Raw genomic sequence first — 26043 nt, forward strand, 5'->3', positions numbered from 1 at the left:
ACTGTTGCTGGTGTTTACACTCGGAGGAGTAGATGGGATCCTGCCATGATGGGGGACTGTTGCTGGTGTTTACACTCGGAGGAGTAGATGGGATCCTGCCATGATGGGGGACTGTTGCTGGTGTTTACACTCGGAGGAGTAGATGGGATCCTGCCATGATGGGGGACTGTTGCTGGTGTTTACACTCGGAGGAGTAGATGGGATCCTGCCATGATGGGGGACTGTTGCTGGTGTTTACACTCGGAGGAGTAGATGGGATCCTGCCATGATGGGGGACTGTTGCTGGTGTTTACACTCGGAGGAGTAGATGGGATCCTGCCATGATGGGGGACTGTTGCTGGTGTTTACACTCGGAGGAGTAGACGGGATCCTGCCATGATGGGGGACTGTTGCTGGTGTTTACACTCGGAGGAGTAGATGGGATCCTGCCATGATGGGGGACTGTTGCTGGTGTTTACACTCGGAGGAGTAGATGGGATCCTGCCATGATGGGAGACTGTTGCTGGTGTTTACACTCGGAGGACAATACAACACATAGAAGAATGAAATAAAATAACAACTGCCCAAACAGTGGCTGATGTAATACTTCTTGTGTCTCTTATGATTGTTTTAATTCTTTATTGAATTTTAATGTGACGAGGTGGAAAAAAGTAACAGGAATAACAGGAAAAATAGTATTTTTCAGTTTTTGTAAGATTCAATTTCTTGTATAACAAATAAACTTTATGTGCCAAAGAATTGTTATTTTAAATCAGCGGCTCAATAATACCAAAGGCAAGCTCTCCCGCTCTCAACCATGGTACCCAAGTTGTTTTAAATTTATTATAATTAGTGGGTCTACCTGCCTAGATGATGACTACAAAATTAGTTCAAACACTGTGAAGATGTCAGCAGTGTGACTCATAGGACCACTATGCCCAAAGGTGAAGGTAATAGCCAAAAAGTAACTAATGGATAACACATGTTCAGTGCATAAGTCTATTCCTAACATTTTTGGCCTTATGTACTACTTAAAGTTATTGACTAGATCAGTAGGGGGCAGTGAAATTTTGCTCAAAGCTGCACTCTTCAGGCATTGTTCCTTATACATATCTAAGACTCCATGCCAAATTTGAAGCTGATATGTCGAGGTTTAGTCTGCCGCATTTTCTACTGAAATTTTTAAATTTACCTACAGTACTAGCCAAACAGCCGCTGTGGCGGTGCAATGTTCTGTTCAGTGTTTATCAACTTTTTTTTCATATCTCTTATTTCATTTAAGTTGTCTTGTTGCAGATGAGTATGGTGCTATGTCTATATTGATTATCAGCCTCATTTTGTCCCTGATCCAAGGGCTCTGACAGACACCAGTTCACAGAACCGGACAAGACTCCCTACACTGGCTGCCGCTTGTGACCGATACTTGATTAGTGATTATGCTGGAGCTGCCATTGCTACTGCCACCTTAACTGACTATGGCATTATCACAAAGGATGACAAGAGTCAGGTTATTGGACCACATAAGCTGCGGGATGCGAGACAAAAATACCGATTTAAGAGGCAAGAAATTGAGATGGCTAGTTTAGATAATTTGACGTCACTCTATTTTGATGGTAAGAAGACCGCCACTCGTGTGATGATAAAGAATGAGAAGACCGAGAAATGGAGTTCGAGGATGATGGTGAAAGATCATTATGTCATCATGGTTGAGCCTGGCAATGAATATCTCACACATGTGACTCCCAAGACTGGACACGGAAAGCAGATTGCCAAAACTATTCACGAGTTTCTGGTGGAGAAAAATCTAACCCAGCAGCCCATTGTGTGTGTTGGTTGTGATGGAACCAATGTAAATGTAGGATCAGAAAATGGAGTCATTCATCATCTTGAAATGTTACTTGGTCACCCGCTCCATTATTTCATATGTCAGCTTCACGGAAATGAGCTGCCTTTCCGCGCAGTTTTTTATCACTATGATGGTAAACCAAGTGGTCCTGAGCATTGGCGTGGTCCCATTGGAAAGCAGATCAAGGAGTCTTTGTCTGAGCTTCCAGTTGTCGCCTTCCAGCCAGTCAGTTTCCCTGATTTCCCTGTGTTTAATGATGAAGTGGAGAAAGATCTGTCCTGGGATCAGAAATACCTGTATAGGATTTGTAAAGGAGTTATCACAGGTGTTGTTGAAGATGACTTGGCTGCTATTGAGCCAGGTCCTCCCTGTGTGTCAAGGTGGAACACCTTATGGAGTAGAATCCTCAGGCTGTATGTAGCAACATCAAGACCCAGCCATGAGTTGAAAAGAATTGTCATTACAATAATAAAGTTCAGTGCTCCAATGTGGTTTTACATCAAGATACACCCTTACGTAACACACGGCTCAAGGAACGTATTCCAGTCCCTGCTATATATGAAACACCTGAATAGTGAGGAGGAGACGATAGTGAAGAAGGCTGTCCAGAGAAATGCATACTTCGCCCACACAGATCAACTTCTTCTTGGTATGTGTGCAGATGAGGACATGACTGTTAGAGAAAAAGCTGTCTCAATGATAAGAAAAATTAGAGAGGAGAATCAGCAAAAGGAAGAATGCACTGGCAGATCTGAAGAGGAGGAGGAAGATTCTGATGCTGCTGTTGACGAGAATTTGTTAAACTATACTGATGAGGAGGGTAAAGATGGAGATGGGAATGAGGATGTGCCTCCTGTAGTCAACATGAGAAAGGTGGTGACTCCGAAACTAAAGTGGCAAGCAAAAAACTATCATTCCATGATTAACTGGAGGAATGAACTCAAGACTGAGCCTCCTTACATTGCTTCTCTGTCAAATCTACAGGTTAATGACATTCTTGAGACACCATTAGTGGTGCCCAAGTGGCCAAACAGCACTCAGGCGGTCGAGAGAGGCATAAAAGTGATGACTGAAGCTTGCACTGAAGTGACGGGATACGAACCGAGAGATGGATATATTAGGCAAAGATTATTGTCTAGGAAAATGATGCCAAGGTTCCGCACAAAAAAGAATTTCAATATGAACTTGTAATGATTTTCTATACGGTGTACCTGTAAAATAACATGTGAATTAAATCGATGTCACCCATGTAAAATTTATCATTATCCTGGAAAACATTAAATGACACCTAATTTTTGGTATACACTAGAAGTTGACAAAAAGTCGTTCGCGATGCGGCAGGGTAAGTATGCATGAAATGGCATGAAATTTTGCACAGGTGTTTGTTACAGCCATACAAACAATGCCTGAAAAGTGCAGCCTGCAGCTCAAATAAAAGTGTTTTTTCCCTGCCCCCTATAGATCAGTGTTCCTCATTGGATATACTGTACTGCAAGTGAGCCGGTCTCCACACACACTATGACCTTTGAAAGATGAATGGAAAATCATGATTCAGATCAATGTGTGGTGTTTGACAGCAGAGTTCTGGATGTATAGAGATACACCATGAGCCGGGTCACTAATATTATCATATAAATGACTAAGAGTCAGTTGCCTCCATCCACAGTGAACACAAGCAATATTAAAACTCACCCTCGGGTGTGGTTCCCATGCCAGCTTTACGAATATCTTTCAGTTGTGTTTGAAGACGTGCAATCCTCTGCTCAGATAATTGTATGGCAGACTTTAGATCTCCTTCCTGTTGTCCCATTTCCTTTTTTCGTTCCTTCTCTTGTCTTAGAGCTCGGGCTGATGAAAGCATAGCCTCACTGTTTGGTGTTCCCTCAATCTGTTAATTTAATACATTAAAAGATATTAGCATTAAAACGTTAATCAATGTTGTCATGGTCACGTTGACTGCTAGTCTGTTTTAACTCTAATGATTCTTATTATACTCCACGACCGCAAAACATGAGTGGGTGAGCTATTCCTAAGAAGACGTGTTTTTCCCCATCGACGCTTATACTCATGATCCCTCCCAGTAAGTCCCGCCTTCGAACACAGTTGTCAATGCGTTTTATTTCCATTTTTCCTGGCAAGCTCAATCTTGGATTAGTCTGTGTAAATCAACTTTATTAATTCGCCAGACCTTTGTCAACTGAGGGTCATCCTTGAATGAGTAACAGTTGGTTTGTTTATAATTTCTGTCATTGCGTGAGTAGCGATCGCTGGCAACTCAGGGGTATATGAACCACTGCCGAGTAAAGAGTTGTCCTCTGTGACGCGTCCCCTCCAACTTGTCTACAGGTATGTAGCTGTGTTCTCCCGCCTTTATAACCATTCAGTTTGATTTAGTCAATTGTAGTGAATTATCAGTGTTCATGTTATAACAGTGTGATTGTCATTCACCCAGTGTGAGAAGTAATATAAAGTAAATGTCGTTGCTAGACGAGAGATGTTGTTTGTGTTTGAACCACAATGGTTCCTTCTGTGACGCGTTCTCTCCAACTTGTCTACAGGTACAGGGGAAGGCTTAATTGAACACCCACCGGTCGCTCGGAGCCGGTGAATATTCAGCAATGATCAATATAAGGATGATGGCGCTGATTCGGCATGATTAATCTGCTAGACCCCAGACTCGCCATGTGTCTGGCTTCCACCGATCATAGCAACGGTCGTGAGCCCCAGTGTCCTACCCTGGGACGCATTCCTGGCATTTATGGCCCACAGTGTTTGATGTATATGTTTGAGGATAATTAATTGGAAATAATTATCCCATGTTGGGTAGTGGACCCATGTATGAGTTGGTTACAGTGAGTGAAGTATCATCTGTAAGTTGGTCATGTATGTAATGAAATGTATCACCAGTAATGTGGGTGAAGTAAGTATCCCCTTGGATTGACAGTTGAGAGAAGCCAGGAGTTGTCATGTAACTATGTACTGTAAGGTAACACCAGTAAGGTTGTGTGCAATAAGAAAATACTGAGTCTGCAATAAGCCGAGGAGTGCACCTTGAAGTTAGATGTTAATAATATCTTTTTCCCTTTGTATTTCATATTAATAAACCTGTTCTTTGAGTATTTTAGGAGTGTTCATTTTTCACCACAGTAGTTCACCTTTATTTCCATCCAAGTGGCTTGGTATCAGAATTACTATACCCACGTGCCGGCCCTCGCCATGCTACCAAAAGGAACTGAGGTTATGTGGTTACCAGTGAACGTAAGTAAGTATGATAAGGGTGGGCAGTGTGAGTAGGAATCACTGCCCTTACATTGGTGGCAGCTTGTTTCGCCGCCCTTACAATGTCTAGTACACATATATATATTAAATCACTTTGTAAAATTTGATTTCAAGAGAGCAAAATTATTTAACTGCTTAAGAAAATTATTTTGGCTTTAAGTTTGAATAATGTAGTAGATAATAAAATATTCCTTCCCTAGAACCATAATATAAAGGAACTGACTTTCTGTTTCATTCTATCAATCCTCCTCAAGACGAGGTCACGCTCTTCTTCCATGGCGGCGATGTCACGACGTAATTCAGCCGTAGAGAAGCCACTAGTCCGCAGTGCTTCGTACTCACGGTGAATACTCTTGAACTGGTCAATGAGCTCCTCATACTGAAATAACAGTAATAACATTATACAGACAGACAACACAGGCGGGTGGACTTAAAGTAAGAAATTGTCTGGGAATAATACAGTACTACGACCCGGCCCCTGACGACGTGTCAGGGGATTTATAGGAAACATCTTGTGATAAAGAAAAATATAAACAAAACTTGTACAGATAGCAGTGGTATAATGTGGTTGAACTGATGAGTCATGCACAACATCACATACAGTATATCAGTTAGCAAATATCAAGTAGGATACTGTATGGCCTTTCTATAAATAAGGGTTGTTTAGCTTTTATAAACACCTAATTTCTTAAATTATATCGGTGGCATCTGACACAGTATCTATAATAAATCATTAAATAATTTCTACAAAAATACTTAGGGCAAAAGAATATTAATTTTTAAGTGTGATCTACAGTAATTCAGAAGTAAAGTACAGTTGGCCCTTAACATACGCTGGTTTAGCATACACAGATTTGCAAATACGCGGATTGCCCCGCCGGAGGAATATTCTGTACATTGAAGGAATTGAAGTACATTCAAATCGCGCGCCATTCAACTCGCGCGCGGCACCGAACACGGGACACCGCCCGCTCCCGCAACCTCACACACACGCATAGCGCGTCACGCCACCCCGCTCTCACTCAGTCTCGCTGTAACCACGCTTGTGTTGACATCAGAATTGTAGTTGCTACGCTTGCTACCCACATTTACCATGGCCCCTAAAAGAGCATCAAAGACACCAGCTGGAGCCACCCCTAAGTGCCAGAAGAAAGTGATGACTCTGCAGGAGAAGGTGGAGTTGTTGAATATGTTAAGGGAGGGAATGTCGTTCGCTGCTGTGGGGCGACTGTACAACGTGAACAAAAGCACCGTACGTACCATCAAGAAAAAGGAAAAAGATATCTGTGATGCTGTAAGTGCCAGTGCTCCACGCAGTGCTAAGCATGTCAGCCAAGTGAGGGAGAAGGCAATGGTGAAGATGGAGAATGCCTTGTTTTTGTGGATAGAGGACCAGCATCGGAAAGGTGTAGTAGTGACTCTATCCTTATCCGGGAGAAAGCTAAGTCTCTACACACACGCTTCACGCCTGCAGCTAAGGAACCCGTACCCAGTACCAGTGCTGCTACCCCCACACCCGAGACACCTCAGACACCTCCAACACCTTTCCAAGCCAGCAAGGGGTGGTTTGACAATTTCAAGCGTCGATTTGCCTGAAGAATGTGAAGATGACTGGGGAGGCTGCGTCAGCAGACACCATGGCTGCAAAAGCTTTCCCAGCAGAGTTTAAAGCAATACTCGAGGAGCAGGGTTACAAGCCAGAACAAGTTTGGAATATGGACGAAACAGGTAAGACAATAAATTACTACTGTACATTTAACCTTAAAAATGCTCAAATACCTGTTGTACTGTACCTACTGTATTGTGTTGTAAGAGAAAACGGGATAAATGCGTCTGAGTTTTATACAGTAGCTTTTATATTTTTATTCCGTAGTGATTTACCATACAGTGTGGTGTAATATTTTTATACCAATTTTGATACCGTATACTGTATGTATAATAGTACAGGGTGTACTACGAGTATTTTCTTTTCCAACAGGTTTGTTCTGGAAAAAGACGCCACAGCGCACTTTCGTCGCCCAAGAAGAACGCCGTGCACCAGGATTCAAGGCAGCCAAGGACAGGTGCACCATTCAACTCGCGCGCGGCACCGAACACGGGACGCCGCCAGCTCCCGCAACCTCACACACACACACACACGCATAGCTCTCCCTCACTCAGTCAGTCTCGCTGTAACCACGCTTGTGTTGACATCAGCATTGTATGTAGTTGCAAAAATATTACATTTCCGTGAATATATTATATCAAGCACAGGGTGAATAGAATATCACTTATATAACAGTATTTTAACCAAAAACTATTAAAAAACGAGTAACATATCTTGAACATCGGAAGGTTAGGTAAAGTCTTTTGTTTTCATGTAGTTTATCCTAATTTACATTGAAATACATTATGTTTCAGCAAAACTACTATATTTATTTCTGAGAATATGGAAATGCAATATTTTTGCTGAAATGACGTACGTATTACAGTGGAAAGTGACGAAAGCAATGACTTTCGCTTTCTTTCGTTCAAAAGATATTACCGTAATCGCTTTTCGAATGGTTTTCAGTTAAAAAACTGTTGTATTACAATAATATTCTATCCTAATTCACTTGTGATACAACAGTTTTTAACTGAAAACCATTCGAAAAGCGATTATGGTAACATCTTTTGAACGAAAGAGAGCCAAAGTCATTGTTTTCGTCACGATTATCCCTCTTTCCACTGTAATACGTACGTCATTTCAGCAAAAATATTACATTTCCGTGAATGTAGTATATCAAGCACAGTATGAATAGAATATCATTGTAATATAACAGTATTTTAACAGAAAACTATTAAAAAAACGAGTAACATTTCTTGAACATCGGAAGGTTAGGTAAAGTCTTTTGTTTTCGTCATATATTTTATCCTATTTTACATTAAAATACATCACGTTTCAGCAAAACTACTACAGTATTTACTTCTGAGAATATATTCATTCAGGCGCAGTTTAGGTAAAATAGACATGTGATGTAACATTTTTTAACTGAAAACGATTCAAAAAACACGTACCCTCTAGCCCTGTTCAAGGAGAAGACTGGGAGGAGCTGTTTGGTGTTGAAAACGATGACAAGGAAAATGATTTTGATGGATTTTAATGAAAATATTCAGAAATATGGTATCGTAGCATTTATTCAAGTGAATTAGGATAGAATATTATTGTAATACAACAGTAGTGACAATGTGGAGAAGGTGGAGGGATAGAGGAGGAGTGGTAACTGGCGGGAGCAGGGACGAGTGGAGATGACAGCCAGTACATTACGGGTGTACAGTATTCATTGTTTTTATAGCTCTTTTTGTATTTTAATATTAAATACTGTACATTACGTTTCAACAAAACTACTATTTATTTCTGAGAATATGGAAATGTAATATTTATGCTGAAATGATGTACGTATTACAGTGGAAAGTGGGATAAAATTGTGACGAAAGCAATGACTTTCGCTTTCTTTCGTTCAAAAGATGTTACCGTAATCGCTTCTCAAATGGTTTTCAGTTGTGGGATTATGAGACTAATGATAGGATAGAATATTATTGTAATACAGTATGGTACAAAAGTTTTTTAACTTAAAACCATTCAAAAAGCGATTACAGTAAAATCTTTTGAACAACGAAAGAAAGTGAAAGTCATTGTTTTCGTCATGATTTTATCCCACTTTCCACTGTAATATGTACGTCATTTCAGCCAAAATATTACATTTTCATATTTATTTCTGAAAATATATTCATTCAGTCACAGTTAAGGTAAAATATACTTGTGATATAATATTTTAATGAAAATACGGTATCGTAGTTTTCTTTTGTTTCAAATTTAATTAACAAAGATTGATGTTTCAAATGTAATGAACAAAAATTTATGTACAGTATCTATAAATAAACTTTAAAAAAATGAATACTTTAAGTTTTACATCGTCCTGTGCATACCATACCATGCATTTGGCTACTTTGGGCTTGCTATGATGACGCAAGAGACTGCCCTGGCGACTGTACCGACACTCAGAGCTGGTGGTGCGTTGGTGTGTTGTTTCCATTGTTTACTGGTAGTTACTGGTAAATATTTTTCAACCTAACGAAACTATTACCCTCTTAGAGGTCGACCCCCAATTTTTTGCCAAATAATTTGGTCTTAAAAACTCGAACTACACACAGGTATACATTATACGGTAAATAAGGACATGGGGGGGGGCCAGGGTTTTTTTAGGGGGGGGGGGGGGCAAAAGTACACGGATTTTTAACATTCACGGGTATCTCTGTTACCTAACCCCAGCGTATGTTAAGGGCCAACTGTAGTTAAAAAAATGACCAGGCATCATGTTGGCTTTCTGTAAGTTGCCAATGTTTTTATTGATGAACATTTGAATAATTAGTGCAATATTTTTTTTATATGAACCAATTATTATTTCAAGTAAAGAGAAAATTTAATAACTTTTCCAAGTGAAAAAGCTATAAATGAAAGTGGATTGTTGGGTTATTTAGAAATATTAAAACTAATAATGTGAACCAGTTTTGTCAAGTCGCTGCCAGCCTACATAGCCTCTCGGCAAGTGAATGCAGTTTATGAATTGCATGCATTTGTTCCTATTACATTTACAGAAACATTATTAAACAGCCACTCTTATAGAACAACAATTCTTAGGTAATATAATATCAGAGTATAACATAAGACTTCATGCATATTAAGGGAAAAGAAATATTAAATTTGACTAAAATGGCTCAAATTCCTTATGGTCCAACACAATAAAGTTCATCTCAGCATGTTATTGATAGGATGGCTACGTCTATACAGTATGCCCATTGAGGGCATGCGGCTTATCCTTCTGCATGCATTGAGGGACGCTGAGTCTCCTCCACTTTCCTGAGTGAAAACTGTGAAGACTCTAAAATTAAATCTGAATTATTGAAACTACTATTTAAAATATATTTTTCTTTCTACAAGGCAGCAATGTCTGCCTTGTAGTCATTAAGAATACTGTACTGTACATCACTGGTTTAAAGTGACCCAACCTTCATGTGAGTATCAGCTACGTCCACATCTCCTATTATCTCAGCAGGTACTTCCAGCTTCACCAGGTACTTGGCTAAGTAAGCTCGCTTCTTTAGTTCATCGGTTCTCTCCAGGAGCCACGCCAAGATAGGGTAGATTACCTGTTTATTTCCCGATACCAAACCCTGACGAAAATTGCTCCTGAAATATAATTGGCACACTCTTATATTACAATACAGTACATACGTAAATATAATTGGCACGCTCTTATATTACAATACAGTGGGGTATGCTATAATGAATCTAATTGGTTCTAGAACCTTGTTCGTTATAGGATTAATCCGTTCCAGGCCCCCAAATACAACCACTTAACACTGAAAAATATAATAGAAAATTGTAAAAATTGTAAAAAAGTGCATAAATATGCATCTAAATCCCTGAAATAAAGAATATCATTAATACTTGTAATAAAAGAACAATATATTAGTAAAAAAAAAAAAAACTCGTTGTAGGAGTTTCGTTCGTTATAGCATTCTCAATTTTATAGGTAAAACCGTTTGTGATATGAATATTCGTAGTAGAATCCATTCGTTATAGCATACCCCACTGTACATACGTAAATATAATTGGCACGCTCTTATATTACAATATAATTGGCACACTCTTATAATACAATACATATTACAATATAATTGGCACACTCTTATAATACAATACATATTACAATATAATTGGCACACTCTTATATTACAATACATACGTAAATATAATTGGCACGCTCTTATATTACAATATAATTGGCACACTCTTATAATACAATACATATGTAAATATAATTGGCACACTCTCATATTACAATATAATTGGCACACTCTTATATTACAATATAATTGGCACACTCTTATATTACAATATAATTGGCACACTCTTATATTACAATATAATTGGCACACTCTTATATTACAATATAATTGGCACACTCTTATATTACAATATAATTGGCAAACTCTTATATTACAATATAATTGGCACACTCTCATATTACAATATAATTGGCACACTCTTATATTACAATAGCAGTACAAATTCTGATTGAGAATAACGTTTTTTTTTCTTTTAAGTCAAAAGTAACATTTGCTTAAATGGTAAAATTAGTCTATACAGCTCCTCCCTGACTTACGACCTACTCGACTTACAACCACCCGCACTTACGACCTGCCTCAGTCGTACCAAAATTTTGTCAAATTACGTATTTTCGAGTCCCAAGTTTAGTACACAGACAAAATTTTCATCTGTATTCACTTTAAAATGGCTGGCCAGCTTACAAGTGAGAGACCCATGTTAGATTTTCTAAGTACAGTATACAGTATTATTTAAGCATTTCCGACTTACGACCTGGATATCTGTCCCTAACCCCGTCGTAAGTCGGGGAGGAGCTGTATTCTTGAGAAAATGTGTATAAAGGTGATTTACAACTTACGGGCACAGCGTAATTAACTTTTTGAATACTGTAGTACTGTACATTTGTCTAATTATTTCAAGGGTCATTAATTAACACTTATTAAATAAATTTTTATATTCTCCCAACAGAGTATCCATCTAACATCAACCTAAGACTGTATCCATCATCAATACTTACACTTATTATGTATCTCTGACAACATTCATTATGGTACTATGGTAGTTTCAGCTCTATCCTTCCATGCTTCATATTTTTTCTCCTCTATCTACTGATATATTTTCTTGCAATACATTTTTAAATAAGTTAGTAAGTCATAGTTCTGTTGAACTGTTTATTTTACTTATTCATTCCACCATGCTGTTTATATCTTTAAATTATTTCTCTAATACGCTCTTCATGGTATTCCCTTCAGACAACATTACAGTACCTACTGTAGTGTAATGGTACTATCTATATCTTCACAGAAGCAGGGTCCTTATGTGTCATGCATGCAGTACACTGTATAGTACTATAATGTTTAGTTTGTTACACTCGCATAACCTAACCATAGAGGAGGTCTCTGGGTTACCAAAGGCTTCCATTCCTAAAGATGCTCTTAAGTTGGAACACCAGCTGTACTTATAGAACAATATTTAAACTCCCACTATATGATAGCCTAAGTCCTTATATACATCTAAAATCACTTAATTTAAGACAATAGAAGAAAAAGAATGACAAAATACATTAAATGAAAGTAAAAAATAAGTCATCAGGTAAATAAAATACATACGGTAAATTTCAAATTTAACCTCGTTCGTATCGGTGGGCGTTCGTAAGTCAGGGACCTCCTGTACTCTTTGGCACTTTTCTCCACAATGCAGAGTTGTACAATTTCTTGCTTACATTCATTTATTCAGAACAAGCATACAGAGTAAATGCAGTACACTTGCCCTGAAATATTTCATCATGTACCTGTTTTTGAAGTTAAAACCTCTTGAGGACTTGCACAAGCTGAGGACCAAAATTTATAAATTGCACACAGGTTTGCCAGAGAAATGAATTTGGCTAATGCATTTGCACAGCCCTACAAAGACAGTGAAACACTACAACTTTCTACAAATTGCATGAGTGCTCATTAAAGCTACTGGATCTAAGTAATATGTGCAGGGATATCTAGAGAGTTCTTACGTCATATTTGCAGGGTTTCTGCTCATGCTGAAAAAGAGCAACAACCATACATATGACAAACTGTATAAATATAACAGTATAAAATGACACCAGTGATCCTCAACACAACATGGATACTATAGGACTCAACAAACAATATGTTATTTACTGGAATACTGATAGATTTGGGTTCTATTATCTATACTGGGGGTTCCCAAACCTGGGGTCGCGACCCCAAATGGGGTCGGAAGGCTCATTAGGTAGGGTCGCAAAGAGGTCATGGGGTCGGTGAGGTCGCTGGGGTCCTTTGGGTCTGCCAGTGAAATGATTTGGGGTCGCACTGGATAGTTGACAACACTGGATGGGGTCGTGCTAGAAAAAGCTTGGGAACCCCTGATCTATACCAAAGTGAACTGTAATGGCAAGATGATATTATGCTTTTAACCAATCATAACCTAAGGACTGCTACCCCTCAACTCCAATGTCTAACAATATTTAGTGCCGTACTTGGATTTTTATTTTTTTTTTTTTTGGGGGTGCAAGTTAAATTTTTTTCAGAACACTTTCCTAGAATTAGTTCAGAAAATAATTAGAGAGAGAAAGCCCTTCATATGTATTTTTCAAATCGCTAATACCCCTGCAATACTGTATATTGTTCAGTCATATCAAAATAATTTTGTTTTCATTAAATCATATCAAAATAATTTCTGTATACAGTATTCAAAACTACTAGCTCTATACACTACACTGTACAGTATGGTATATACATATCAAGCCCAATTATAAATACTGTACAGAAAAATGGGTCTCTTAAATCTAATGTTAAATACACAACTCACTTCATATGCATCCTGTAAGGTCAAATATAATTAGCATATTACTTTTATATACAGTATACAGTAGTCTCGATTTACGCAGATTTGGTTTACGCGTTTGGTCATTTACGCGGCACCTTGCCAGACCGACAATTTTTATTTACACGGTTCATTACATCATTTACGCGGGAAGCGGCGCGGGCAGGGTGCGCACAAGGTCGCCCAGTCAACAAAACATTACCGAGTTCCTCACCCGCCACCCACCACAGCCGGCCCAAGTCAGTGATAGTGAGGATATGGACTTTGAGGGGTTTGACAAAAATGCCCTGCAAGCCTCTATGGTGAATAGTGATACAGGTGATACAGGTGAGGGCCAATAATCTGCCCTCTGCCTCGAAACCAACCCCCATCCCCGTGTGCCCAGCCATCTTTTCTACTAACGTAAGTGTTAAAAAACCTAATATTATTGATATTTCTCTTCAATATTAATTGTGTGTGCATACCATCATAAAATTAAGATGTTATTTTTACTACAACGTAGGTATTGTGTCGTATAAAGTGTAGTTTGGGGGACGGCCCAGTCTCTATTTCAATTAATCCCATATGTTCTGTTATTTCATTTACGCGTTTCCCGTTTTACGCGGACCTCCACGGGTTCAATTGACCGCGTAAATGAAGACTATACTGCACTGTATTGATATAATATTTCTGCTTAATCTGTGGAATAACTACAGCAATTATATACCAAATAATAAGACTTACATGTTATCATCTGGAGGTTTGTATTTAAGTATTCGCAACATACCCAACATCCGGACTGCCATTTGCTCTGGCTCTTCTTCTCGGATGTCCAATTTATTTTTGCCATCAATTTCAGCAAAGACATCATTCAGTATCTATAACAGTGCATTTCATTAGTAAATATTATTCACCTTATATCACTAGTGAAAGAAAGCTGCATCACTACTCATGGCTCCCCTAACTGTAGTACTGTACTTATCTGTGATTATGATATTAAATTAACATTGATTTGTTATGGCATATACTGTACATCACTTGTTCACTTTGTGCCAACCCGTCAAAGTCTCCAAGAGGGAATTTTCTTAACAATTTATCATCTTTATCTTTTCTACATCAAACCTTGTGCTTCATAAGCCGTGCCCTTAACTTCACTCATATGTTGAGGATTAGTTGCCTGTGAACTATAGGCACCTACCAGCTACTATGTCAGGTGTAAATATACTGTATACGTATTTGTGTGTAATGTACAGGTAAATGTATTTATTTATATGTGATATATAGTATGTATACTAAAACTGATCATGTTCCTTACCTGCAATAGTGACTCGCCATTGAGTGCATCGAAGGAGATGAGGTTATAGTTACGACTGTATGGCTCCTTGTTGAGCTCATTTACAATGAACTTAATTTCCTCACTCATGGTTAGTGATTATACACACACGGCAGTATGTATCTGCCAATAAAAGAAAAGTACAGTAAAAATTCAAACAGAGAGGACTGCTGTGGTGCCTCAATATACAATGTTTAGAATTAAGCCCAATGTAGAACTGTACAGTCTAGTGAATTTTGGAGATTCTAGAGAAGGTAGTCCCATACCCTCTGCCAGCCACCACAGTTGTACAAATACATCTGCACAAGTCAAACTTTAAACAAAATATGACAAGTTTAATTCTTCCACCTGACTTGGGTCATTCTTGAAGTAAGAAATAAGTTTCTTTCATCAAATTTTTGATTAGGTACGTAGTTGGTTACTTTAATTCCTCCACCAGTTTCTTGGGTAATACTGTGGAACACCAGGTTTCACTTTATTCTGTTGAAAAATACTTTCCAGCAAAGGTTCAAACAATGAGTGACCGAACACTTCTCAGAGACCCTTCCCTAACTTATTTAACCTAACAAAAAAAATCTACGAAGCCTCACAAAATATGATGTACTTCTTCCACCCTAGTATGGGAAGGTTAGACAGCTCTGGTTAGTTCATCTTAGTACAGGCCCACCCGGGGTACACGCACATATATAATGTCAGTGCCCTGGGCATTCTATTTATTCCCATAATGCTCAGGATATAAGAACATAACAATGGAGGAAACAGTAACTATTGGCCCATACTGGGCAGTACTGTTTACACCCAGCCCCTATATATCCATCGAACCTACTGGATGTTTGAAGCTATCCAGCATATTGAGTTAATGATGATGTTTGGTAACTTGTTCCACTCGTCTACTACTCTATTTCCAAACCAATGTTTACCTATCTCAAGCCGAAATCTAAATTAGTCTACAGGGTAATTTAAATCCATTGCTACGAGTTCGCTCTTGGCTGGATAGTTTGAGTACCTTTGTTATATCACCTTTGTTCAGCCCTGACTTCCATTTATACACCTCTATCATATAGCCCCTCACTCTACGTCTCTCGAGAGAGTGCAAATTAATATGCTTTAACCTGTCTCTGTACTCAAGGTTCCTAATGCCCGGGATTAGTCTTGTCATTCTCCTCTGAATTCTTTCTATGAATTCTATATCCATTCTGTAGTACGGTGACCAGAGTTGAACTGCGTAATCCAAGTGAGGTCTCACAAGCGCGAGATATAGTTTTAGGATGACCTCACTAGTCTTGTAACTAACACTCCTTTATATGAACCCAGGACAATTCTGGAATTGCTCTGTGTGTGGTGTGGGAATCATGGGCATTTTAAGAATCCTTCTGTTTATATTTCCAATGTAGTTGCTAGTTTAGGAGATAATAAATTCAGTAAAATTATCGTTTCATTCAGGTACCTAATTGGAAGGTCAGAATTGCATAAAATTATCGTTTAGGTCATCCAGCGATTTTTAGGCTTTTACTTCTTTTTACTTTTATCCTCTTCACCACTGATCGGCTCGTTAGCCGCCCGAGCGATCGGTCACGTCTCTGTCACGCACTGTTGGCAAGTACTGGGCATGCACCGGCTCCTGAATGTACCTGAACCCGCTCCAGTGTTGGTCAAGTCTGGTCTTGAAAGAGCTCACACTCGGTGCCGTCACAACACTCTCTGGTAGATTGTTCCAAGAGTTCACAACCCTCACTCTGATAAAGTTTGCCCTCACAGTTTTCTGGACATGCGGCTTCTTCAATCAATAGCTCAGACAATTCTAAAACACTTTTCTTCAATAGTATTTCTTCCGCTCTTGATTACTTTCAGAGAAAATTCGAAAAAAAAAATTGGAAAATCGTCGTATTTTTAAAGTTGTTGGATGTTGAAATTATGTTTTTGCGAAGGTTTTTGATGAGTTTTGAACGAATCCGACTTTCATTTCTACCTCCCTTATCCAACAATAACTGAGGACCCCCAGTGGGAACCTGAGGTTTTGGGTGAGGGAAAATCACAAAAAAGTAGTAATTTGCAATAGAAATGAAGGTCAGAAAAATCCAAATCCTAACCAAACCAAACCACACCTAACCTAGCCCAACCTTAAACTTAACCTAACCACCTGTGTGTTTACCTCAATTACTCAAAGTTGGGTCATCGGGGTCCTCCTCGTCATCCACAGGTCGAATTGGCTGGTGTTTCTCCGACTGCGGGGGTAGACCTTAGTGAGGAAAAACTGGTCTGTCCTCGCTGGTTACAGTCTACACAAGTAACCTCAGTTGGCAAAACACTGTGTTCGTGGAGAAATTTCAACGCCTCACTGTCCTTACCATAATATTATACGTGAAATCTTGCGATGGCTTGGAAATATTTAACATCACAGCCATTGCATAAGGTAGCCATCTTGGAACTAAAATCAAATTCAAGCGGGTAGCAGCAGGGGCCTATACTGAGCTGTGATTGGTTGATCCAAAATCATACCCACCAATTAATATCCAAAGAAAAACTGCAAATGTGAGACTCTAGCACATGTGAACTACTACAACCTAACCAACACACGAGCTCCCCGAGACGGTGAGAACATCAACAAGAACTTAGAAAAAATACGACGATTTTCCAAAAATCTATTGGTATTTTTCTCTGAAAGTAATCATGAGCGGAAGAAATGCTATTGAAGAAAAGTGTCTAAACTAGTGATTCCAACACTTAAAATCCTAAACATTGCAGGATGATCGAAATGATAATAATGCCCAGAATTGTTCAAAACACCTCCAAAACCATATGAAAAACATGAAATCCTAAAATTTGCTGCATGACTTTAATGATAATAATATAATAAACTCCAATTAAACAATTCCAGAATAAAGGTACAGGTAGTTAATCCCAGAAATAGTGGATTTAGCCAGATTTCAATATTATGCAGAATATAAGCAGCGCTGAGAGCTGGTATGTTAATAAGTACTGAATTAGTAAACTACGAGTAACACTGCTCTATTCCTTCTAACTTTTACTTTTATCCACTTCACCACTGATCGGCTCGTTAGCTGCTTGGGCGATCGGTCAAGTCTTTGATTACTTTTCCTTTTCGGAAAATAACTATTGTAACTCACGTGCCTAGAAGCTTGCTACCTAACAGTTCAATGAGATATGTTATATTCTAATAAAAGTTTGGGTGGTGGCAGGCTACCGTGGTAAGTATAATAAGTGTGATAATAATAATAATGACATGGTTTACCCAGACTAATCCATGGTATAGACTATAACTAAAACAGGATACAGTATAATAAGAGAAAGAAAGGACACAAAATTCAGAAAATACAATATATGACAGAAGAAATAAAGTATAGAAAAGAATATTGACTTAAAAAATATAAGCAAAGAAATATAAGATAAATACTTATAAACAAAAAGACTAAGAAAATAAGATTAATAGATGATATGGATATAAAGCAAGTATATAAGTATTTTACTTTTATCCTCTTCACCACTGAAATAAAACTAACCCCCTTACAAATGGCACATTGGTATAGATTTGTGTGTAAAACAAAAGTAATTGCCAAAGAAAATTAAAAAGTTGTTGATTATAATGACTGTTCCAGAGCATTTAAGCTTAAATTATCAATCTAAGTATTGTACATCCTTTAATTTATAATTTTCCCAACTCTCCTTCTGAGAATTAAAATGAAACTCTGAAGGACAAAATGATGAAAGAAATTAATACATTTACAATTTCCACCATGAATTATTCAAAATACAGTATCAGTATTTGTCACAGATGCAGAATAAAGGTAAGAAAAGAAGCTTAAGACAACACAATTACCTGTACACGACCAAGAATGGTGTTTGTGTTTGGTTGTCATGGTATCATCAGGACGTCATAGGAGCGGGCTTTTCAAACAAAAAATGACTCAAACTCTCCCATTAAAAACACTCACGGGGTGAGATATACAACAGCGGGTTTGGATGGATCATTAGTTGCACCACAATATGCCACCATTACTTTTACTTTACCTTTATCTTCTTCGCCATTGACGTACTGTAATGTAGGTTAAGTTCCAAGCCAGTGTTGTCAATTTAGCTGTTTTCCCGCTAAATCTGTCGGTTTTGCCTTCAATCTAGCGACTAGCAGGAATCCTTAGCGGGATTAGATATTTGTATAGCGATTTTCTAGCGGGATGGCAGGGCATATCAGAGGACTGCCGGCAATAATACGAATAGAGAATAACTGATTGTAACTATACGCAGGAATTGCACCGTTTTGCTTGCCGTTTCCCTGTTACCTCCCCGGTGAGAGGTCTACCGTTCCCGTATCGCGGCTCTTCCTTTCCCCTCCGGCCTCCCCCTGCTCCTCCACCTCCCTCACGACTCAGTCAGCTTGCTGCCTTGCTGGAAGTCGGGTTTACAATAAGTTATTAGTGAATGATTGACATTAATTTAAAAATTTATTGCCAAACAACAAAATGCCCAAGTCTCAATATTCACAGAAGTAACGAAGGGAGTGACTGTATGACCTAGAGACTAGCGTTGAGAAAACTGTTTCACTGATAGTAAGATTACATCTCTGACACAAATTCCAAGATCAAAATATAATTAAAAACATCATATACCCACATTTCGTGTCTGACATAAACCAGTGCTATTGGAGACAAGCCGTACAGTTTACTGATAGATGAGTCAAGACATATTAGTGTTAACAAGTTTTTTTGGAATAACAGTAATATGCTATGACGAAGTGAAGTAGAAAATAATTTATAGTTGGTTGATTAGCAGTCTGTAATGATATGTGTATGTAACTTATTTCTTTTACTTTTATCCTCTTCACCACTGATCGGCTCGCTAGCCGCCCGGGCAATCGGTCACGTCTCTGTCACGCACTGTTGGTAAGTACTGGGCATGCACCAGCTCCTGAATGTACCTGAACCCGCTCCAGTGTTGGTCAAGTCTGGTCTTGAAAGAGCTCACACTCGGTGCCGTCACAACACTCTCTGGTAGATTGTTCCAAGAGCTCACAACTCTCACTCCGAAAAAGTTTGCCCTCACGGTTTTCTGGACTTGCGGCTTCTTCAGTCTTGAGCTGTGACCCCTTGTGGGGCGAGCGTCCGCCAGCTCCAAGTAAGGACACTCAACTGAGTAGTGCCCCCTGAGATGCTTATACACCTCAACTAGGTCCCCCCTTGCCCGTCTGTAGTATAAGCTAGGCAAGTTCAGGCGCTCCAATCTCTCAGGGTAGCTGAGGTGCCGAAGTGCAGGCACCAGTCTGGTGGCCCTCCTTTGAACATTTTCAACCAACTGACAGTCCCTAGCATACCTCGGGGACCAGATGGGGTGACAGTACTCCAGATGGGGAAGCACTTCACTCCTGAAGATCGTCACGAGGGACGGACCGTCTAGATATCTGAACGACCTTCTTATAAGACCCAATAATTTATTTATGAGAATAATTTTCTAATTTTTAAAATTTCCATTTGGGTTATGTATAAAGTTACTTGGGGTTCTCTCTTCCGAATACATTTATCTCGTAATAATTAAAAACGATTTTTTTGTAGTAACTTTCAGAAAGAGAAACATAGCGGGTTTGGACCTCAATCTAGCGGTTTTGGTGACTAGTCTAGCGGTTTCTAGTTAGCAACACTGTAATAATAATCCCAGCTGATCCCCGCTGTAAACATCATGACCTCGCAAACATGGAATCGGTTTTGGGGTTCTACATTTGTAAAGGCACCGCTACAGAATGGCGTCGGTCGTTATGTTCAACAGTTGCAGAGAATTACGTTCAAATTCTGTAAAACACATGGAGGCAGCAGGGGTATGAGGTGAGTTAAACACAGTGATGGTCTGTGAAGGTGATGTGGATATGTCTTATTGGATTTGAATTGATTGGAAAAAATCAGGTAATATTGCAGTTTACAGCAACCACAGAATGCCGATCATTTACTGCACTCAGTCGATAGAACTGTTTTTTATTTGGTCAGATTTGAACCAATCGCATCAAAAACCATCAGAAAAACACTGTAATGTGCAGTTTTATAAAAAATTATACATGCATAAGAATATAAACATTTGATACATTATCTCTTAACGACAGGGCTCTGGGTTGACCAGCTACCAAATGGTCACCTCAAAGTTTGACAGGGTGATAATTCTTCAGGTGAGGTCAGGTCAGTTAGGCAATAGGTTGTGGATAATCTTCATAGTGAGATCAGGTTAGGTTTGTGTTGTGTAGTGTAGTGTGTTATGCAATATGGTCTTATGTTATATTTACCTGACCTAACTATTAACCTTATATTGATTGTGGTCGGGGTGATGATTCTTCATGTGGACACTCTGGAGTGAGAATTTTTCAGGTGATCCGAGCAAAACTTATTCACCTCAAGATTAAACCAAGTCGGGTGGAGGAATTGCAATTTTGGTACAAATTCTTCGGTATTATTTTACTTTCGGACAACACGGGAATATTAGGAATTTTATCTTTGTACTCAATAGTTTCGACAATATTAAAACATTTATCTTTGACGTTTCTCTCACAAACGGGGGATCCAGGGGGCATAGGTTAGGTTAGGTTAGGTACATGAACTTTGCTCACCAATGAAAAAATATAAATGTTAATATCTTCCAATAAGCTGATTTTACTGTCCTTTTATTTCAGAGATTTTATTGAGAAGGACCTCATTGAATTTGCAAGGATGAACCCAGGTGTTGTTGTTTACCTCAAGCCACGCCGTCACCGGTCATCATGCTTGAAAGCCGAGTACTGTACGTGCACTTTGTATATTTATCTAGTTAAATATCTAGGACTGTATATTTCTGTGCCCTTATTGATAATTTTTGGGGAATGTCTATTGATTTCCTTATTGTAATACTTAGAATATATATTTGGTACGATAACAAGGAAAGTATTATTTTTTTCTGAAGTGTATTACCAATCAACCAAACCTATGGCAGTGTTTGTGAAGTTTAGGGAAGATTAAGTATAATGCAGTACACCTGTTCTGTAGTTTGTTTGAGTCTTGTAGTCTGTTTAGAAGAGGCTTTCAGATTCATTGTTTCCATATTCTACCAAAAGCTCTGTTATATAGGCATTAAAATAACCAATTCAGTATAGATCTCATAAAAAAATACCAACAACTAAATTGAGAGACTTGGAGTGAACTTTATAATTTTCTCTTTTATTTAATGTAGAAATGTTTCTCACTCAGATTTTGTCTTGACATATTATTACAGGTGTACAGAACTGTTTTTCTCATAATGCCCTCAGTGGTGATTTAGCTTTATCATTGTAAATTTTCTGCAGTGAATGGGGGTGAGGAATATATATCTGCACACAAGCAGTCAAGTGAAGAGATAAAAAAGTGGGTGGAATACCTAAGAACACAGTCGGGATATTCAGTAGAGCGTCTACGCAAGTACCAGCATACAGATCGCCCATCAATTCAGGGCCCCTGGACCCCATGGATGCATCGTGATCAATGTATAAACATTGCAGAGTATCCACAGGTAAGTTATGTACAGTGAGAATACTGTACAAATAATTCATTAGTAATTAATAACTTTACGAGAAATAACCATTTTTATTTTGAAATATCTTAAAAAGTGATGCAAATTATTTAAGCTAATTATCTCAATATGCTAATGGATGCCAAATTCTGGAAAGCAAAATCCCCTGAGAAAAAAAACAAACAAAACAATAAAACAAGTTAGCTTAGACTGCCAGACTAAAAAGATAAGGTGAGAAGATAAATGTATTTGTGAAGGAAGTTTTCAGTTCATGGACAGGTGTAAATCACCAGCAGTCCCTCACGCATTTCTAGTTTATTTTATTTATTATTATTTTTTTTTTTCAGTTTGAATATTGCTGTTTCATATACTACCAGAGGCTTACATGTGTCATACAAACTGTCAACGAACACATTATTGTAAATTACATGTGTTTAATAATAATCATGTACTACAGTATTTCTAAGACATTTATTTTATTCCAGGAGGAGCTGTCTTGTGCAGTTAAAAGAGAGAAAACTGCCACACAAGAACTCTTGGAAAAAAGTAAAATATTTGTTGGAGTAAATAATTCATCATAATTGGCTGCTTTTAAACAGTTGTTAGTTACATGTAATTCTCAGTGTGCAGGAGGAAGGCTGACCATTGTATATAGTGTCCACTGAGATGGATTATAGTTTCTCTACTGTTAATTGAATACTGTATTAATGAAATGTAAATTTATGTAGAGTATCTTCTCATTGCACCCATACCACAGGCACGTGTATGCCTCAGCTTGTCGTAAGCATGCTCACAGCCACATATAAACCCTTATATGCTATTTTCAATTATAAGTAATATACTAATTAGAAGGATCGGAGTGAGTTTAGCTATAATTCTGAGGTCACTGTCAATTTTGCAGGGTCATTGTGACTTTCCTGGGGGGCTCACTTTACTAAATTATGACAATGTTCATTTCTTCTTAAGGTTAAGTCAGCATTGAGGTTTTTGGTACTGATTTGTTAAACCTGTTAAGATAAGGTCAAGATTGTTCTGATCATGTGTAGGAAAGTTCAGAGCTTGTAATTGTAGCAGCTGTTCTTGGAGACCAGTGGTGTCAATTTCATTAAAATCGCCACAAAGCACTAGCTTGTCACATGGGTGCCTAGCTCTTGAGTTGGTAATGAGGTGATTAATTGATGTGTCTGATGGGTAAGTGAGTCAGGTGCTATAAAAGTCTTTGGCAATCAGATGACATTATTTGTGTCTGAGTACAGTGGGTCTGTAGCCAGTCTTATACACTTGCAGGGCAACCTGAAAGTTTGAGGGGCACAAAATCTTTTCTATGGGATGTGGTCCTCTAGCACCCTCTATAAATTACTCGGCCATTATACAGTTGGTGGTGACCCGGCTGTTTGGTATCGTATATTTTTATTCATCTCTCATGTTTCATAAGCCGTCACAGCTGTTGTTTTCTTGAAAATGGTACCAACTTTGGGTTTTACCAAGGAATTACAGACGAGGTTGAGAAACTAAAGAATTCACACATTAACATCAGTTTTCACAAATTTAGACAACTGAACACAACTTGTGGTTGAAACAGTGAATTTAGGGAATACCTCTGGCAATTTTTTCCCCAATGTTTGTCTGCACACAACTATGTTTGTCAGACATTACTGATGCTCCATCATAGCATTGTGCAAGGAGCAATTTCAGGTGATCTGCATCAAATTTCTCAAGTTCCTGAATGTCAAATAGTTTTTCGTTTGTTACTCCTTGCTCATTGTTAAATCTGATAATGACAGTTACAAGTTCTACAGCAGTTTCATTGTGAGTTTCATCACAATTAAGTGTAAATGGGTCCTAACTCACTGTCCATATAGACCCATAGACCATGCTATCCTCATTATAGCTAGTGACATTACTAGGTACTTTTACCAAAAGCATCTATAATCCACTAAGGTGAGAAACATTACAATGAATGATTTCTTTGATAACTGAGCACACTTATGTTTAACAACCCCCCCCCCTGCAAGTGGTTAACAATGTTTAGCAACCCCCCTGCAAGTGGTTAACAATGTTTAGCAACCCCCCCCCCTGCAAGTGGTTAACAATGTTTAGCTGCAAGTGGTTAACAATGTTTAGCAACCCCCCTGCAAGTGGTTAACAAACCGATCAGTGGCAAAGAGGATAAAAGTAATATAAACAACAGAGCTGAGCAGTTATAGCTTCCATGAAAAAATAGATAATACATAAACTACCCAGGAGCTTTTTTCATAACATTCTACAACTTGTGGACATTATCTGTGAATGAACTGAAAATCATAACTTATACTTTGTAGGCTATGGAGTCCATGCAAACTGTTGTTTCCCTTAGACTTGATGCCAAGCAATGAAATACAGGTATAGCTCACATCAATCAACAACAGTATTTTGTACACATTACTGTAAAGGTAAAGAAAATCAAAACAGATAATCACACCTGTATCTGACGAAACTGTAACTGTCGACCACTTCAAAATCGTGACTCCTCCAGTCCAAACCTTTTGCCCCAGGACCAGATCTACCCTGTAAAGTTGATAAACACTCTCAAGATGGAAAGAGAATTTTGCCCATTGTTGTTTGTTTGTTCATAAATGACAAGCTACACACTCCTCCATACAAATGCCAAGTTATTCAGAGACGTTAAGAACCAGGTGGATTATGAAGAGCTGCAGAAAGATCTCTGTCAGCTTCAGTAGTTGAAGGAATAGCTGTTAAGATACAGTCACAAGTGTAAGAGGATGCATCAAGGTCTGACCAACAGTAAGGAGGCTTGTTATATGGGGCAAAGAAACTGCATTAATAGTCTGTATGTGAAAAAGGACTCGAGTGTGTACTGTATGTTGACAACGAACTGAAGTTCAATCAAGCAACTAAGCTGGAAGTCTTATAAGTATGTAATTTCTACACCTGTGAGTCATCTACCTGATCTTATTCCCTCCTCTCTCTGTTTAACTAGGTATGCATTCCTCTACCATTAACTCAAGGGTTTTCATGAAGTCTTGCCTTGAATCTATTATGTCTGACTCGACTTAAAAAAAAATTCCTAATTAATTCTCTGTAGTTTGTGCCTTATGAACTGGTAATCTCAATGGTTGAATTCATTATCCTCTTCAGCTGCTTTCTCTACTCTTCAAATGATAGATTGGTAAATACTTAAATATATGCTCTGTAAATTTTTTGAAAATGTTCACACTGGTTAATCATTGTGTATGACTGCAGGTACTTGATCAGTGACAAATAATAAGTAAATTTGGATCATATGAAGATCTTCCCCCCCAAAGTATCCAACTGAAGATCCACCCCCCCAGTCGCGCTCATATGAAGATCCTCCCCCCCCCAGGCTAGATCATATGAAGATCCACCCCCCATAACCTAACCTACTTTTACTTTTTTTTTCTTTTATCCTCTTCGCCACTGATCGGCTTGTTAGCCGCTTGGGCCAATTAATAACAGACAGAGAATCTTCAGTTAGGAAGGGCAGCACAACAGTCTTGAAAGTATCACGGTCCATGGTGCTCTTGATATTGAGTACATGGGCAAAATCTGACTATATGTATATACCAACACAAATGTGGTCATAGTGACGTTAGGTCAGGTCAGGTCAGGTTTGGTCAGGTCAGA

The 26043-nt window shown here is 38.5% G+C and overlaps 2 protein-coding genes across 4 annotated transcripts in view; one reads left to right on the forward strand and one right to left on the reverse strand.

Annotated features, from left to right (window-relative positions):
- Positions 1-18857, reverse strand: part of LOC121879731 (intraflagellar transport protein 81 homolog) — a 29486-nt gene extending 10629 nt beyond the window's left edge. The window contains exons 1-7 of one of the 3 annotated variants that reach the window (XM_042386496.1): positions 18725-18857; positions 14869-15009; positions 14298-14431; positions 12742-12768; positions 10133-10313; positions 5328-5483; positions 3518-3713 (exon numbers count right to left, since the gene is read on the reverse strand). In XM_042386496.1, the coding sequence (XP_042242430.1) occupies positions 3518-3713; positions 5328-5483; positions 10133-10313; positions 12742-12768; positions 14298-14431; positions 14869-14976 (802 nt within the window). In that variant the 5' untranslated portion in view covers positions 14977-15009; positions 18725-18857. Of the gene's footprint in view, positions 1-3517; positions 3714-5327; positions 5484-10132; positions 10314-12741; positions 12769-14297; positions 14432-14868; positions 15010-17038; positions 17061-18724 lie in introns of those variants that run through there. The other 2 variants (XM_042386497.1, XM_042386498.1) reach the window with 2 other exon arrangements.
- Positions 18858-20529: 1672 nt separating this feature from the next.
- LOC121879789 (39S ribosomal protein L43, mitochondrial-like) lies at positions 20530-23125 on the forward strand. Its single transcript, XM_042386574.1, has 4 exons — positions 20530-20717; positions 21551-21657; positions 22196-22398; positions 22884-23125. The coding sequence occupies exons 1-4, from the start codon at positions 20575-20577 to the stop codon at positions 22977-22979; spliced, it is 549 nt and encodes a 182-aa protein (XP_042242508.1). The 5' UTR covers positions 20530-20574; the 3' UTR covers positions 22980-23125.
- Positions 23126-26043: the final 2918 nt, after the last annotated feature.

This window comes from Homarus americanus, unplaced genomic scaffold, assembly GCF_018991925.1.
Source record: "Homarus americanus isolate GMGI-L3 unplaced genomic scaffold, GMGI_Hamer_2.0 scaffold42643, whole genome shotgun sequence".
Classification (NCBI taxonomy): Eukaryota; Metazoa; Arthropoda; class Malacostraca; order Decapoda; family Nephropidae; genus Homarus; species Homarus americanus.